The 14,512-nt window shown below is 37.3% G+C and overlaps 1 protein-coding gene across 3 annotated transcripts in view; it reads right to left on the bottom strand.

The window, feature by feature from the left end:
• Positions 1-1,371: 1,371 nt before the first annotated feature.
• Positions 1,372-14,512, bottom strand: part of Hnrnpr (heterogeneous nuclear ribonucleoprotein R) — a 32,695-nt gene continuing 19,554 nt past the window's right edge. For all 3 annotated transcript variants that reach the window (XM_055611325.1, XM_055611323.1, XM_055611324.1), the window contains 4 exons: positions 11,676-11,881; positions 7,293-7,442; positions 3,388-3,509; positions 1,372-2,654 (listed from right to left, as the gene is read on the bottom strand). In XM_055611325.1, the coding sequence (XP_055467300.1) occupies positions 2,042-2,654; positions 3,388-3,509; positions 7,293-7,442; positions 11,676-11,881 (1,091 nt within the window). In that variant the 3' untranslated portion in view covers positions 1,372-2,041. The remainder of the gene's footprint in view (positions 2,655-3,387; positions 3,510-7,292; positions 7,443-11,675; positions 11,882-14,512) is intronic.

Here is a 14,512-nt window from a genome sequence, read left to right as displayed (position 1 = left end):
TTGCTGGGCCATCACACTACCTGTTTCTTAAAAGAGCAGCCATGAAAATTTTACTTGTACATTTGGTTCTTTAAAAAAAATTAGTGTTTTATTTAAGTCTAACTTATACTTAAGCTTTCAAATTACTATATTCTCAAAGTTTAAAAGCGGCATTTAAAGAGTATTTGCTCTATTTGTATACATGGGCATAAGAAAAATTTAAAAACTAGAATCTAAATCTAACTACAAATAACACCCATGTTAACTTTTAACTACAACAGGCCACATAATTCCTTTACCAACTTTTTACAAAATAAGACTATTAATAAAGCCTGTTAAATTACTAAATTTTGAAAAAAAAAATGTAGTATTTGGCTTTCAGCAGCAAATGTTAATTTTTAAAATTCAAAATGAAGTCACAAAACTGAAAATGTGATTGACTGTGCCGACAAGGAAGGAAATGGCTTTATGATTTTGAAACCTAAAACTGTGATCACAAAAGACACCAAACAGGAACAAAGCATAGAACAAGGGAGTCCATTTTAATTATTCCCCAGTGGCTTATGTCTTATAATTTAAAACAGTAGAGGGGTTAGCGATAGAGCTCAATGGTAGCATGTGTGCAGGGTCCTGGGTTCAATTCTTGGAACTAAAAGGGAAAAAAAAATATCCGAAGGAAAATATATATTCTTTTCTTTTCATTTAGCAAAAAGTCATTTGAATAAATATTTTAAATTTTTAAAAGAAACAAAAAAATAGATGTTATCACTTGGCCAACAAAAACATAGCCAGTAAACATGGTAAACCTTTAAAAAATAAAGAGGTATTAGCAGAAAGCCAAAGACATAACCACTTGATATTTAAGGCAAGACTGCTTCCCAAAGCAAGTGTACATGACACCAGGAATCACAGTCCTGAATCAGTAAAATAAGGGTGCTGATTATGAATGCTAAAACTGAAGTTTAACCCACAGTGCAAATGATGTCACAATACTAAGTTTTCTCTGTATGTGTATTTACTTATCCAGCAATAAGGTCTTCAGTAACAAATTTTGCTTGATTAGAAAGAATGTGGGTCAAAATAAATTGTAGTCTGCTTCCCCACCTCCATTTTGCTTTAATGAAGATTATTCGAAACTTGTTTAAAAACCTTTGAGTCTGTTTGTTTTAAAGATAAAATTTCAAAATTAGAAGAGATTATGCAAACACTGATCAATGAAATAGTATTTGGAATATGTGAATTTAGAATAACCCTCAAATATAATATCCACAATACATGATGGAATAGACAAGAAATTTTTCATGAATTTGATCACTCACATAGGCAGTTCTATTTGAAAACAGCATTCCTTCAAGGATTATGAATAAAATAATGTTTTAGGACACAATTGAATTTGAAATAGGTAATGTTTTGAATAGATTTTTGAGTTTTATTGAAATCTTACATGAACAAGAAATTGGAAATACAATCACATCAAAGAACAAATTGTCACGGCTTTGACGTTTAAGCCAAACAAATTTTGTAGGGCAGATTTCAAAAAGGTGTGAAGTTATAACAATTTAAAAACACAGTTAACCTGCTTCTAGGAATGCAAAACATACAGTCATAGGTTATTTTCAATACAAGGAAACTTAAATCTGTTTGCTTTAATTTCTTAAAACTACTAAGACAAAGCACTAGCTTGTACTTTTATTTACAGCATACTTCATACTCCTATGTAATCTATTCCAAATCCAAAAAAACAGAACTGTCCAAACCAAAGGTTCTGCAAAATCATGATTTAACAGTTTGTTTTGAAGCTAAAATGAAGCCTGGAACGATAAAAGCATTGTAACCCCAGAATAAGGGAACTCTGCAAGCCCAATAATGTCCAAGAGCATTTAGAAAAGAAGAAAAATAAAAAGCCTTGAGTATATATACACAATAGTGACTTCTTCAGCTGAATACAAATGGCAGCAAACTGCTACTTAAAGATGAAACAGTTACGCCAATTTTGTTTTGAAGAATGTAGATCTAGAGCCAATCGTATCTTGCCAGTATCAGTTTTCAAACCCTCACATGTCTATTTCCACTGTTGCCCATAAGTATCCTGATAAAATTCTTGGTTGTCATTATTGTAACCATAGTTACCAGAATAGTCACCACCTTGCTGAAGCGGCTGCTGAGCGATGGGCTGGGAACCCCAGTTCTGTTGGTTGTTGGTCTGCCGACGTTTGGAGTCAGGCTGGTTGTACCCATCTGCCTTTCTCTTGCCTCCTACATTGCCCCCTCGATTGCCCCGAGCACCACGAGAACCACGGCCTCTCTGCTGTTGTGCAGGACCCCCTCTGCCACCCCTTGAGCCTCTTGGTGGTCCCAAAGGTGCCCCCCTCTGCGAATAGCCAGCTCTACCTCTTGGAGGTGGTGCTCCCCGCCCCCTTGGTGGTGGTGGAGCACCTCGCCCTCCCCTTCCTCCTCCTCTTCCTCTTACTGCATAGCCATCATCATAGCCGTAGTAGGGATCTTCATAGCCTCCACGATAGTCGTGATAATCATAACCATAGTAATCATCGTAGTAGTCTTCATAACCATAATAATCTGGAGGGTAGCCATATCCACCTCTCCCTCCACCACGACCTCGACCTCTCATTGGAGGTGGCATTCGGGGAGGAGGGTGATAATAATAATCTTCATACCTAGCAAATTGAGGGAAGGAAGAAAAGAAACAACAAATCAGTTTAATTCAAGATCCACCCTATGTTGTAAATAAAAAGATGGGTGTTGGGCTAAATAATGTTATTTATTATTATTTGCTTTATGATTATCACGGCAGTATTATCTAACCTGCTATCACAAATAAGACACAGATGCCTGTTGGATTTTATAACTGCCTGATTTACCGTAGGTTGGGCAGCTATTTCATCTATGCTATATCAACAACCTCACCACCCACCTCCCAGCCACCATTCAATGCCATCCACCTTAACCATCCTTATCTGGGCTACCTTCCATCCATAATCTTATGAATACTTGACTATATTTGGTGTTTATTCCATCCATGCCATCCTTGGGAGTCCTTCCTCCCAGCCCAAACAATTTCTTCTCCATGCTAACCCATCATGGCATCCTCTTTCCTCCACTCTTCCTGGTGATCTGTGTTCTTCTTGTCTTTCTTCTTCCCAAAGCCCAAGAACCTTAGCCAGGCCTAACCCATTCTGCCCTGCCCAAGGTTTTAGGCCTTTAACTCAACCAATCAGGTATAATGTCTTAGGTAAGTCTACACAACAAGAATAGGTGTCCAGGCAATAACAAGATCTTGAGGGCCAGTAATTAGCATCAAAATAGAAGCATCAGACCAACCCCCCCAAAATCCTGCTTTACTAATCTGATCTGTTATCAAGGTATTCTTTATTCAAATAATAAACTCACGCAGTGCTTCTGGAAGCCTGTCTAGCAGCTTGGCGTTCTTTCCTCTTCTTGTCTGGTGGCTTAGCTAAGACAATTTCAATTTCTTCCCCTTCTATTTCTTTTCCATTCATTTCATCCATAGCCTATATTATAAAAGTAAGTTCATTGTATGAGAAAGTATTTTAGAACATAATTAGGAAAGTAGATTGCTGGCTCAGCAGTTAAGGGCATTAGCTGCTCCTCCAGACAACTCCAGGCTCAATTCCCCAAACCCAGAAGGCATCTATAACACCAATTCCAATAACGTGACACCTTCTTCTAGTCTCCATGGGCACCATGCATGTACATAATGAACAGACACACATGCAAGCAAAACACCTATACACACAAAATTAAAGAAAAAATCTTGAAAAAGCACAAACGTATCATTATGTTTTAGTAAGCATTTTATAATTATTTTAACTTGCCAAGAGTAGCCTCGCCAAAAAGAACCCTTTCCTTCACCTTATGTTTTATACATAAATTACTGCTGACAACAAAAAACAATGCCTTCTTACCATATTTCAGAAGGTAAAAGAGGGACTGGAAAGATGTCTCAGCAGTAAAGAGCACTTATCATTCTTGCAGAGGAGATAGGTTCAGTTTCCAGCACTGAACCATCCCTAACTCCAATTCCAGAGGATCTGATGCTATCTTCTGAACTCTGTGGGCACCAGGCACACAAGCAGTACACACACACACTCAAAATACCCATACACATAAAATAAATAAATCTATAAGGTTTTCTTAAGGAAAAAAAAAAAAAAAAAAAAAAAAAAGCTGCATTTAACCAAACTCCTTCATTTCAAATAATTCTCCACACCTAGGAAAAATGCCAGCATCAATACAAATCAATCAAAAACTAACTCTTCAGATAGCAATAAAGATGTGATAAATGGGGGCTGGAGAGATGGCTCAGCGGTTAAGAGCACTGGCTGCTCTTCCAAAGGTCCTGAGTTCAATTCCCAGCAATCACATGTTGGCTCATAACCATCCAAAATAAGATCTAGTGTTCTCTTCTGGCCTGTAGGCACACATGCAGGCAGAATACTGCATAATAAATAAATAAATAACTTTAAAAAAAAAAAAAAAAGATGTGATAATCAACATCCAAGCCTTGCACAGATGTTTCAAGGATATGAAATGCAACAAAATACTGTTTTCCCTCATATCTAACATAGAACTTACTATGCCTAAACTAAAAGCAGGGCACAGAAAATGCTCATGAAGCCCTAAGCAACTAAGAAAGCAAAAATCATTTTTTTTTTTTAAATTTACAGACAGTTTCAATGGCTGGCCTGGAGCTTTATACACCAGGCTGGCCACAAACTCATAGAAATCCACCTGCCTCTGCCTCCCAGATGCTGAGAAAACAACTTATTTGCTTTTCTTTTCTTTTTTAAAATAAAAATTTATTTTTTATTTTTATTTTATTTTTTATTTTTTAAAGTATCAAACCCAGCTTTCTGCTGGGGTCTATTGATGTACTGATTATAGCAACCTATTGTCTTCCTACTTCAGGACTTGTAGCTTTGGGATAAAACACTTGCCTAGCATGTCTGAGTTTGATGCCCAGTATGACATAGCATCAACAAAAAGAAATGTGATGACTTCTATAAACAAAATGAAACAAGCAAATAAATAAAAATGGAACACCTATGCTCTATCCTGATCATTTAGGACACTTCTCAGTTCCTAGACTAGAAATTTTATAATTTCACAGGCTTCACAAACAATCCTACCAGTTCTTGCAAATATTTTCAGTTCTTGCAACTATTTCCTTCTAACTCAGCCAATTATATTCTGTAGCAAGTAAAAAGGAGTATTTATAAACTGTGTTCTATATCATTAGAAATTTAAGAAGCCAGCCGGGTGTGGTAGTGTGAACCTATAATCCTAGCACTTGGGAAGCAGAGGCAGACAAGTCTCTGTGAGTTCGAGGCCAGCCTGGTCTACAAAGCAAGTCCAGAATAGCCAATACTGCACAGAGAAACCCTGTCTTGAAAACGCAGAAAGAAAATTAAGAAGTCAAACATTAGAAGGAAACTATTGCATACTACGCTGTGAATGTTATACTTTTTTTGTTTGTTTTTTCAATATAGGGTTTTTCTATGTTGCCCTGGCTGTCCTGAAACTCTGTAGACTGGAATTTAGAGATCTACCTGACACCTGCTGGGATTAAAGATATGCACCACCATCACTGGGCTAAGCTATGAATTTCATAGTTAGTACTTCAACAGACCTCAGCAGAAAGCAAAGTGATCAATTTTACGTTAGAATTAGAACTCAAAAGACAGCTAATTCTATCTAATAAGCTGGAGGTTCTGGGTTGTAATCATCAGTACTTCAAAAACAAAACAACAACAACAAAAAATCAAACAAAACCATGTACAAGGCAGTGATTCTCTAAGACCTACTTTAAAGAAGAAGCCTAGGAAGGGAAATGCTCAAAAGTTGGAAGTACACCATTGTACTGGTCAATGTCAGCACATGCTGGAGTCATATGGAGGGAACAACAACTGAGAGAATGCTTTTGCCAGATTAGCCTGTGGACAAGCCTGTAAAGGCTTTGTGGGAGAGGCCAGCTCCCTTTAGGTGGTGCTACTCCTAGGCAGGTGGTCCTGTGTGCTATCATCAGGCTGAGCAAGCCAAAGAAGCAAGCCTATAAGCAGAATTCCTCCACTTGAGTTCCTGTCCTGACTCCCTTGGATGATGAACTACAAGCTTTAAGATGAAATAAACCCTTTCCTCCCCAAGTTGCTTTTGGTCATTAAGTTTTATCAAAGCAATACAACCCGAAGACAACCGCTGTAGGTATAAGGTTACTGTGGAATTCCAATGCTGATTTCTGCACCGCCATATCTGGCTGCAATCCTTGTCCTGAGAATCCCATCTCAATGTTGTAGAAACACTGCTCCTCAGTTGTCCCGTTATGTCAATAAAGCAGCTACAGCCAATCACTGAGCAGGGGAGAAAGCAGGACTGTTTCCTGCTAGCAAGGGGAAAAGAAGTAGGAGATTCAGAACTCACAGAGGTCCAGGAGACATCAGGAGAAGGAGCTGGAGCAGGAAAAGCTACTAAGTGAAAGTATCTCTGATGTACACTGGGAGGAAACCAGATAAGCTTAGAGGGTTAAGAATAGAGTAATAATTGTCTATTGTGCTGCGAAGCTTACTATTAAATAAATATAAGAGTCTCAATTATTTATGTGACAGCTGAATTAAGAGAAAATGATTAAAAAAAAGATAACACTAACAAACCACCAACAGAAAATGTGGAAAATAACAATGTTTCTCTTTTGGGCCCACCTTCCTGATCATATAAAAAAAGACTACAATAATTGTCTTGATTTTCTTGTTAAGGAAGGGGACAAGACTAGGAAGAAATTAAAAGTTTTACCAATTAAGAGCTGGGGCTGTGGTATACACCTTTAATCCCAGCATTTGAGAGTGCAGAGGCAGGTGGATCACTGTAAGGTCAAGGCTGGCCTAGTCTACATGATGAATTCCAGGACAGCCAGGGCTATGTAGAGAAACTGTTTCAAAAATCAAAACAAACAAAACAGAAACATACAACAGAAATGAAGACTTACCTTACCTGATATTACACAGGATGATACACTTTTTTTTTTTTTTTTTAAAGTTCAGAGTTTGGCAACAAAAAGGATGATGACCAGAGTGTGGCTCAGAAGAAAAGCCTCATATGCATGAGGCCCTGGGTTCAAACTGCAGCAACACACCCACAAACACATAACTACTCACATACACACTCACATGTAAACATGCCCTCACATAGACATGCACATATACAAATTATTAAAAACCTTATACTTTATGTGTCTACCAAGTTTGAAAATATAGCAAGAAAAAAAAATCGAAAGTTCCTACCTTAACAGCAGCTCCTCTATCTTCAAAATGAACAAATGCATAGTCTTTCAACTTCTTCACTCTCTCCAGTTTTCCAAATTCAGAAAATGACTTTTCTAATATTTCTTCTGTAACCGTAGTAGCCAAGTTTCTCACAAATAAAACCTTCACCTAATGGCAATAAATATACAAAATTGACACTCTTAAAATTTTAGCTCAAATCTTAAAATACTACTTCTTGTCTTCATGACATAGGCTTTTGGCTTTTCTTTTCTAACCCAGTAAGTCAGTCTAAAAATGTAGTCATAAGTCTGTGAAACATTAAGAAATGATTCTCACATTAGCTACCACTTTACTAAGGCTTTTTAAAAAGTAATCAAGTTAAATAAATTATTGGTTCCTGCCTTCTCTCCCAACAGAACTGCTACCACTGAACAGAACCTGTCAGGCACAAAACATAATTATCATTGCTAATTCAAAAATTTATGACTCTGAAGTGCCCCCAAACAAGTTTACCTGTTCCCCTTAAAACTGTGAACATTCACATAAAAACTATTACTTGGACTGGGGAGAAAGTCAGAACAAAATTTAGAAACAAACTACAATGCTTAAATTATTTAATAAGAGTAGCATTAATGGATAAAAGTTCATTTTCACACCATTTACCAAGATAAACTCCAAACAAATCAAAGCTGTAAAAAAGTAAATGTGAGGCTATATTAGAGGAAAACAAGGGTGATATCTTTATAAAATATTGGTATGAGAAAAGGGAGAAATTATATAATTATAATCGCAAAAATTAAAATTTAAAAGTCACAAATACAAATTTTTACAAAAAGTACTGGTAGGAAGCAGCTTATGACTTAAAATCTAGAACCCAAATGAAGGAATGATACTACCTAATGCGAACAGTCATATATGGTAAAATCATCACAACAAAGCCAGAAGACAAAAGACAAACATGAAATTTCCAACTTACACCAGAGCATCAGAGCAACAGAAAAATAAAAAAAAAGTTGGCAAAACTCATCACTACATGATTCATAAAGAAATACATGTAACCCAATATATTCAATACTCAAGCATAAACCTAGTAATTAACTATAAACAGCAGTGAGCAAAATATAAGTTTGATCATATGCTATTTTGTCAAGTATGAGGCACACCTGCAAAAGCATGGGCATATCTTAATAATTGCATTTACCCCTTGGACTACAATTCTCTGCTAAGTGTCTATCCTACAACATATTTGCCCATATCAACATACATGGTACAAGCTTACTATACTTCTAACAGAAGATTGGAAACAAATGCCTATCTAGAGCTGAGTACACTATGGAGATCAAAAAATAAAAAGAGGGGTTGGGGATTCAGCTCAATGGCAAAGCACTTGCCTAGCAAGTACAAGGCCCTGGGTTGAGCTCTCAGCTCTGAAAACAAAAAAAACCAAGAGGAGCTCTATGAGTTGACACAGAACAGGATCTATGGGTGCTCAGAGAACATTCTTTCCCAATTCTTCACATCTCTAAAGCAGAGCTAAAACTTACAGTAAAAGATAAGTAACCACCATGACAATTTAAGTGGCAGAATTATGTAACTTCTTCAGTGTTACACATAATAATGCTGCATCTTCCTAGAGCTGATTAGACAGAATGGTGAATACAGCAAATACAGAACAATAAACACAAAAGGCTGCCAATAACTACTCATCTAAGAATTAAGGAAAAAAAAATAACATAATTTTCATTTGCTTCTACTTGTCTAAAGAAATGCTAAAAGGGTAATCCATAGATTATTAAAACTAGGTGCCTTATAGGAGTCATGGCGGACATGATGACAGGGATAGAAAGTGGATTTGAGTATAATTTTCTGTGTAATATTTGAATCCTTAAATTAACAAGCTACCTATTCAGGGAAAAAAGATTAGCATACCTACTAAACAAACTGCTGTCTCAGATAAAGAGCTGGAAGATTCAGAAAGATTTGAGCCCAGGCATAGTAGCACACACCTTTAGTCCCAACACTTCTTTTGGGAAACCACGTGGCACAGTGCAGACAGAAGTAGGTGAATCTGTGAGTTTGAGGTTGGCCTGATCTACATAGTGAGTTCCAGAATAGCCAGAGCTATACAGAAAAACCTTGTCTCAAAAAACAAAAACAAAAAAGAGGGAGAGAAAGAAATTTTCCATGCTGTCAGACTGACCTATCCTCTAGACTAGACAGGCTTCCACTGGTTTATCCCACTTCTGAAAAGAAAAAGAACTTCTTGGACTCAAGTGTAACTAAGTCAATGATAGTGTTTGCCTCCATATGTAAGACTGAAGGTCTGACCCACAGCACCGAAGATGAAACAAGCTTGGAACTGTACTTTAACATGCTCAGAAACTGTGGAGTGTGTCTCATTCTATACCACTTGCTAAGCAATGCAAGGTTTTGGGTTTGAACTCCAGCACTACAAGAACAGAATTTAAATATTCAGAAGGGGGGGGGGCTGTGAGTTAGAGTTAGACTTTAGGTTTCAGGTTACTGTAAAACTGACCCACCTTGCCAAAGGATAAACTGTGACCTTGAGTACAGAACAGAAACTTTACCAACAGACAAAGTGAGAGAAAACAATAAAGGTATCAATTTTATTCAATTCCAAGTTTATAGAGGCTGCCTTGCCACTCTGAAATCTTTTGTTTTCATAAATTTTGGGAGGTTTTCTTTTGTTTAGACAGTGTCTCAAAACTTGCTATGGAGCCAACAGCAGCCTTCAATTCCTGGTCTTAAGCGTCCTGACCTAGCAAGTATACTATCACCATGCCAACTTTTATTTGGTAGTGGGGATGGAGACCAGGGCTTCTTGTATAATGGGCAAGTACCCTACCAACTGAAACATATTTTGAACCAGAAAATAATAGTCACAAAATTAAAATCTTGCCGTTTTCTGCTGGGTGTAATAACACCTGCCTTTAGCAGCCTGGTCTACAAACTGAGAGGACAGTCAGGGATGTTACACAGAGAAATCCTGTCCCAGAAAATAAAAGAAAACAAAACAAATTTGACATTTTCTAATAGGTGGTAGCAGTAGGACTCATTTTGAACTTCCACTTAAAAGGTTAACAGGATTAAGTGAAAAGTGACTGATAAAGCAAATTAATAGTTCCACCTTGAGATTTCTAGGGAATTTTACTGTTCCCAGGGTATAACATCCCTTCTAACTTTTAGATATTTCTGTTTTAAAAAGCGGCAGAGACTATGCTTTAGAACTAGGTAGTCAATGCTATAATGTAGCTTAAGAGACTATCTAACCAAATAAAATAAATGACATCCAAGGTCCAGTAGTTAGCACAATGCCACAAGGTACTAGAACAAACAATAAAGACTGAAATCAAGCCACTTAAAAAGAAAAAAGAAATGAAAGAAAGAAAAAGAACTAGGACTCTTTAGATTCCTAGTCCCTTCCCTGGATACTCAGGGACTATGAGACAAAAACAGAACTCCCGAGATCCTCTCAGGTTCTTCTCAATGGATCAAAGATGTCTGTGCACACAAAGATATTTACTACATATTACTAACCTACACCAGCATTTTCCAAACCAGTCAGAGCACCCACCTCTTCAAAATAAATAAGTAAGTAAAAATCTCAAAACAAGACTTTTCAGTTATGAAGAACTCAAACACTAATTTACGGTCATTAATAAAGTCGTTACCCTGAGAGAAGAGCCGTAACTGAAGTACACAAACTCACAGAAAGCAGCAGATGAATCCCTTCAGTCCCAGGAACCATCCAAAGAAAAATCTAAGAACCAGGACTCCTAAGCAAAGATCCTAACAATGAGGAAACTGAGGACCTGCCTTCTGTAGGATATGTCAAATCTATTTGCCACTACTAAATATCAGCAAGCATGGCAATCTTGTCTTTCTTCACAGGGACAATACTCTAAAAGACGTTAGATACATTAAAATAAGTTAACTATTAGTCTAAATAAACTATAATTAAAAAACATATAATAAAAGTCACAGCATGAGCCAATTCATGCCTATACGACCAGCACTCAGGAGTCTGGAACAAAAGGATTTTAAGAGGCCAACCTGGACTACACAGTGAGTTCCAGGTAAGGCTGAGGTATATAAGGATACTATTCAAAAAAGAAAAAAAATTTATTATTGGCCAATATTTTTTATTTCTGATGGTGCTAACATTAAAAAAAAATTCTCAGTATGTATGAAATATTTATTATAATAAACTAGATTTCAGTTCTTTTGGCACATCTGAGCAGATGCTAAAACAGGCTGCTACATTAGTGTTGCATCAGCTCCTTCTGTTTTTCTAAGCAATTATAGCAAACAGCTACATTTTGTATTTACAATCACAGTTCCAACTTTTGAGTTCTCCCAGCCCCAGGTAGCTGTATTTACCTTAGCCATGACTTCTGGATCTGGTTCTTCCACGGGGTCAGCCCATTCAACTGTAACTACATTTCCCCACACTTTTACTTTTCCACTCATCAGCCGGCGTCTGGCTTGTGCTGCTGACTTGTGATCCTCATATTCAAGGAAGCAGAACCCCCGATTCTTCTTTTTGTCATCGGGTTGATGATAGAGAATAACGTCCACCAAACCCTCTGTTAAACCAACAGCCAGATATATAAGCCAAAAGCATCCACCACACGTCTAGTGATTAGGCAGACCTAAATCCACTTGCCAATGAGCAAAAAAAAAAAAAAAAAAAATAATTGAAGAAGCCTCACAATAGTAAACATTAGATCAGCATTATTTGATGCAGAGTTTGGGACAGTTTTATGTGTTCTCTATTAATTTTACATAAATAACTTTCAACAACTAATCACAGACCACAAAACAAATCAAAACAGAAACAAAACAAAAAAACCCACCTTTCTCGTACTACAAACAAAAATGATTAGTAACTATTCATGTTTAGTCTCTCCACATATGTTCTTTCTAGGTCATGTGCGCTAACCCTAAGTGTGTTCTATAACCTTAGAAACAAATGCTTCATTTTTTTTCTAGCCTAGATTTCTCTTGAGATCCATGTGCACGAGCTACTTAAATACCTTGGATAAATTTCAAATGTTCAAAAACAGCACTACTACACCCAGGGTATATTTTCCCTAGGCTTTCCTATCTAATGAACAAGTCATCTTAGCTAAGTCCTCAAGCCAGAAAATGATTACTTTTTTCCGTTATTTCATCTCTACTATCCAAATCCAAAACATTTACTTTTCCCATCTCACTATTACCCCATCCATGCTTCTCTTAAACCAACCACTAATCCTTATGACAGCTCTAAGCCCTTGTCCACAGAGCAATAAAAAAAGAACTCTAGGGGCTGGAGAGATGGCTCAGAGGTTAAGAGCACTGGCTGCTCGTCCAGAGGTCCTGAGTTCAATTCCCAGCAACTACATGGTGGCTCACAACCATCTATAATGAGATCTGGTGCCCTCTTCTGCCCTGCAGGCACTCATGTAGGCAGAACACTGTCTACATAATAAATAAAATCTTAAAAAAAAAAAAAAAAAAGGAAAGAAAAAGCATTCTAGAAAGATGAAACATCTATCATTCCATGCTTAAGACCTCCAAACATCTAATTCTGTATGCAATAAAATACAAACTTCTCACATGGTTTAAAAAGTCCTGCCTACTTTTTTATCTCATAGAATTCTTTTAATTACCTTTTAACAAACATTACCTTTCTATCAGTTACTTTAATATAACAAATTACTCCTTGACTTCGACACTTGCAATATTAATCTTTGGGAAAGCAGTATTCTTTGTATGTTGTATACTCTTGACTGAAATAACACCTTATCAGAAAAGTTAACTCTGAAAAAAGTAGATATTCTGCAGCTAAACATTCCGTATTTCCCCCTTTGAAGTATTTTACTACAAGATGGAAATATTTCAATTATTTGGTCTTGACTGGTTCCCCACATATATGCCATTTAAAGGCTAAGAATAGCCCTCGTATCCACCATTGTATCCCATTGTTTAGCAGGAATTTTCATAAGCACGAGCTTGAGGAATGAGTAGAAGGACATGAACAGAAAGGATTGCTGGCAGTCAGTAGAGCAATACGACCGAAACAAAATGGGCAATGGAAATTAAGGTTTAAGAGTAAGTAGAATTTCTGAAGAAAAGGTCCAGGAGCTAGTCTGGATACTAGAGAACTGAACTCTGGCCTTAGGCCATCGAGATAGACTTTCAAAGTAGCCAGGTGATGGTAGTGTTCGCTATCCCAGCACTTGGGAGGCAGAGATAGAAGGATCTCTGTGAGTTTAAGGCCAGCCTTGTCTACAGAGTGAGTTCCAGGATGGCCAGAGCTACACAGAGAAATCCTGCCTTAAAAAAAAGAAAAGAAAAGAAAAAAGAAACAAACAAGTAAATAAAAGTATTAAGAATGTATCAATTTAGGACAGAAGGGGAATTAGCCTGGGGCAACCTTCAGGTTAAAGAAAAGGGTGAAACCAGAGTAGTAAATGACACCTTCAAGTAAACGGAGAAGACAGTATGACTGGATGACAAAAACAAATATAGTGGTTTTTATAAGAGGAGGTCACAGTTTTTAAAATAGTGTTTTCAAATCATAATCTCAATATTTCCTTTTTCCTTTCTTTTCTCTCTTTCATTCATGTGTCTAAGAGAGGAAAAGATGGCTGGGTGCAGTGGTGCATGCCTTCAATCCCAGCACTCAGAAGTCAGAAACAGGCTAACTTCTGTGAGTCTGAGGTCAGACTGGTCTACAAAGTGAGTCCAGGCCAGCCAAGGCTAAACAGAGAAAGCCTGTCTTGAAAAACCAAAAAGAGAAAGAAGGAAAGATGGGAGGGACAGGGACACACACACACCCACACACACAAAGAGAGACAGCATGTCAGCATGCATCCTAGCAGATGCTTCTATGCCCTGTTGCATCTATGGAAGAAGTCAAAGAACAACTTCTCACAAGTAGGTTCTCTCCTGCCAATTTGTGTAATCTGGGGAATGAACTCAGATCATGAGGCCTGCAGCAAACACACCTCTACAGCTGAGCCATCTCACTGATCCAATTTCAACATTTAAAAAGTAAAATGCAGATCAGGTGTGGTGGCACGCTGTTTTAATTCCAGCACTCTGGAGGTGGAGGCAGCTAAATTTCTTTAAATTCAAGACCAGTGTGGTCTACATAGCAAACTCCAGACCCGTGAAAGCTATATAGTGAGACTGTCTCAAAAAAAAAAAAAAAAAAAAAAAAAAAAAAA

This window comes from Psammomys obesus, unplaced genomic scaffold, assembly GCF_907164565.1.
Source record: "Psammomys obesus unplaced genomic scaffold, mPsaObe1.curated_primary_1811, whole genome shotgun sequence".
NCBI classification, from domain to species: Eukaryota; Metazoa; Chordata; class Mammalia; order Rodentia; family Muridae; genus Psammomys; species Psammomys obesus.
The sequence above is the reverse complement of the archived record's forward strand: the minus strand, read 5'-3'. Positions and strand labels throughout refer to the sequence as shown.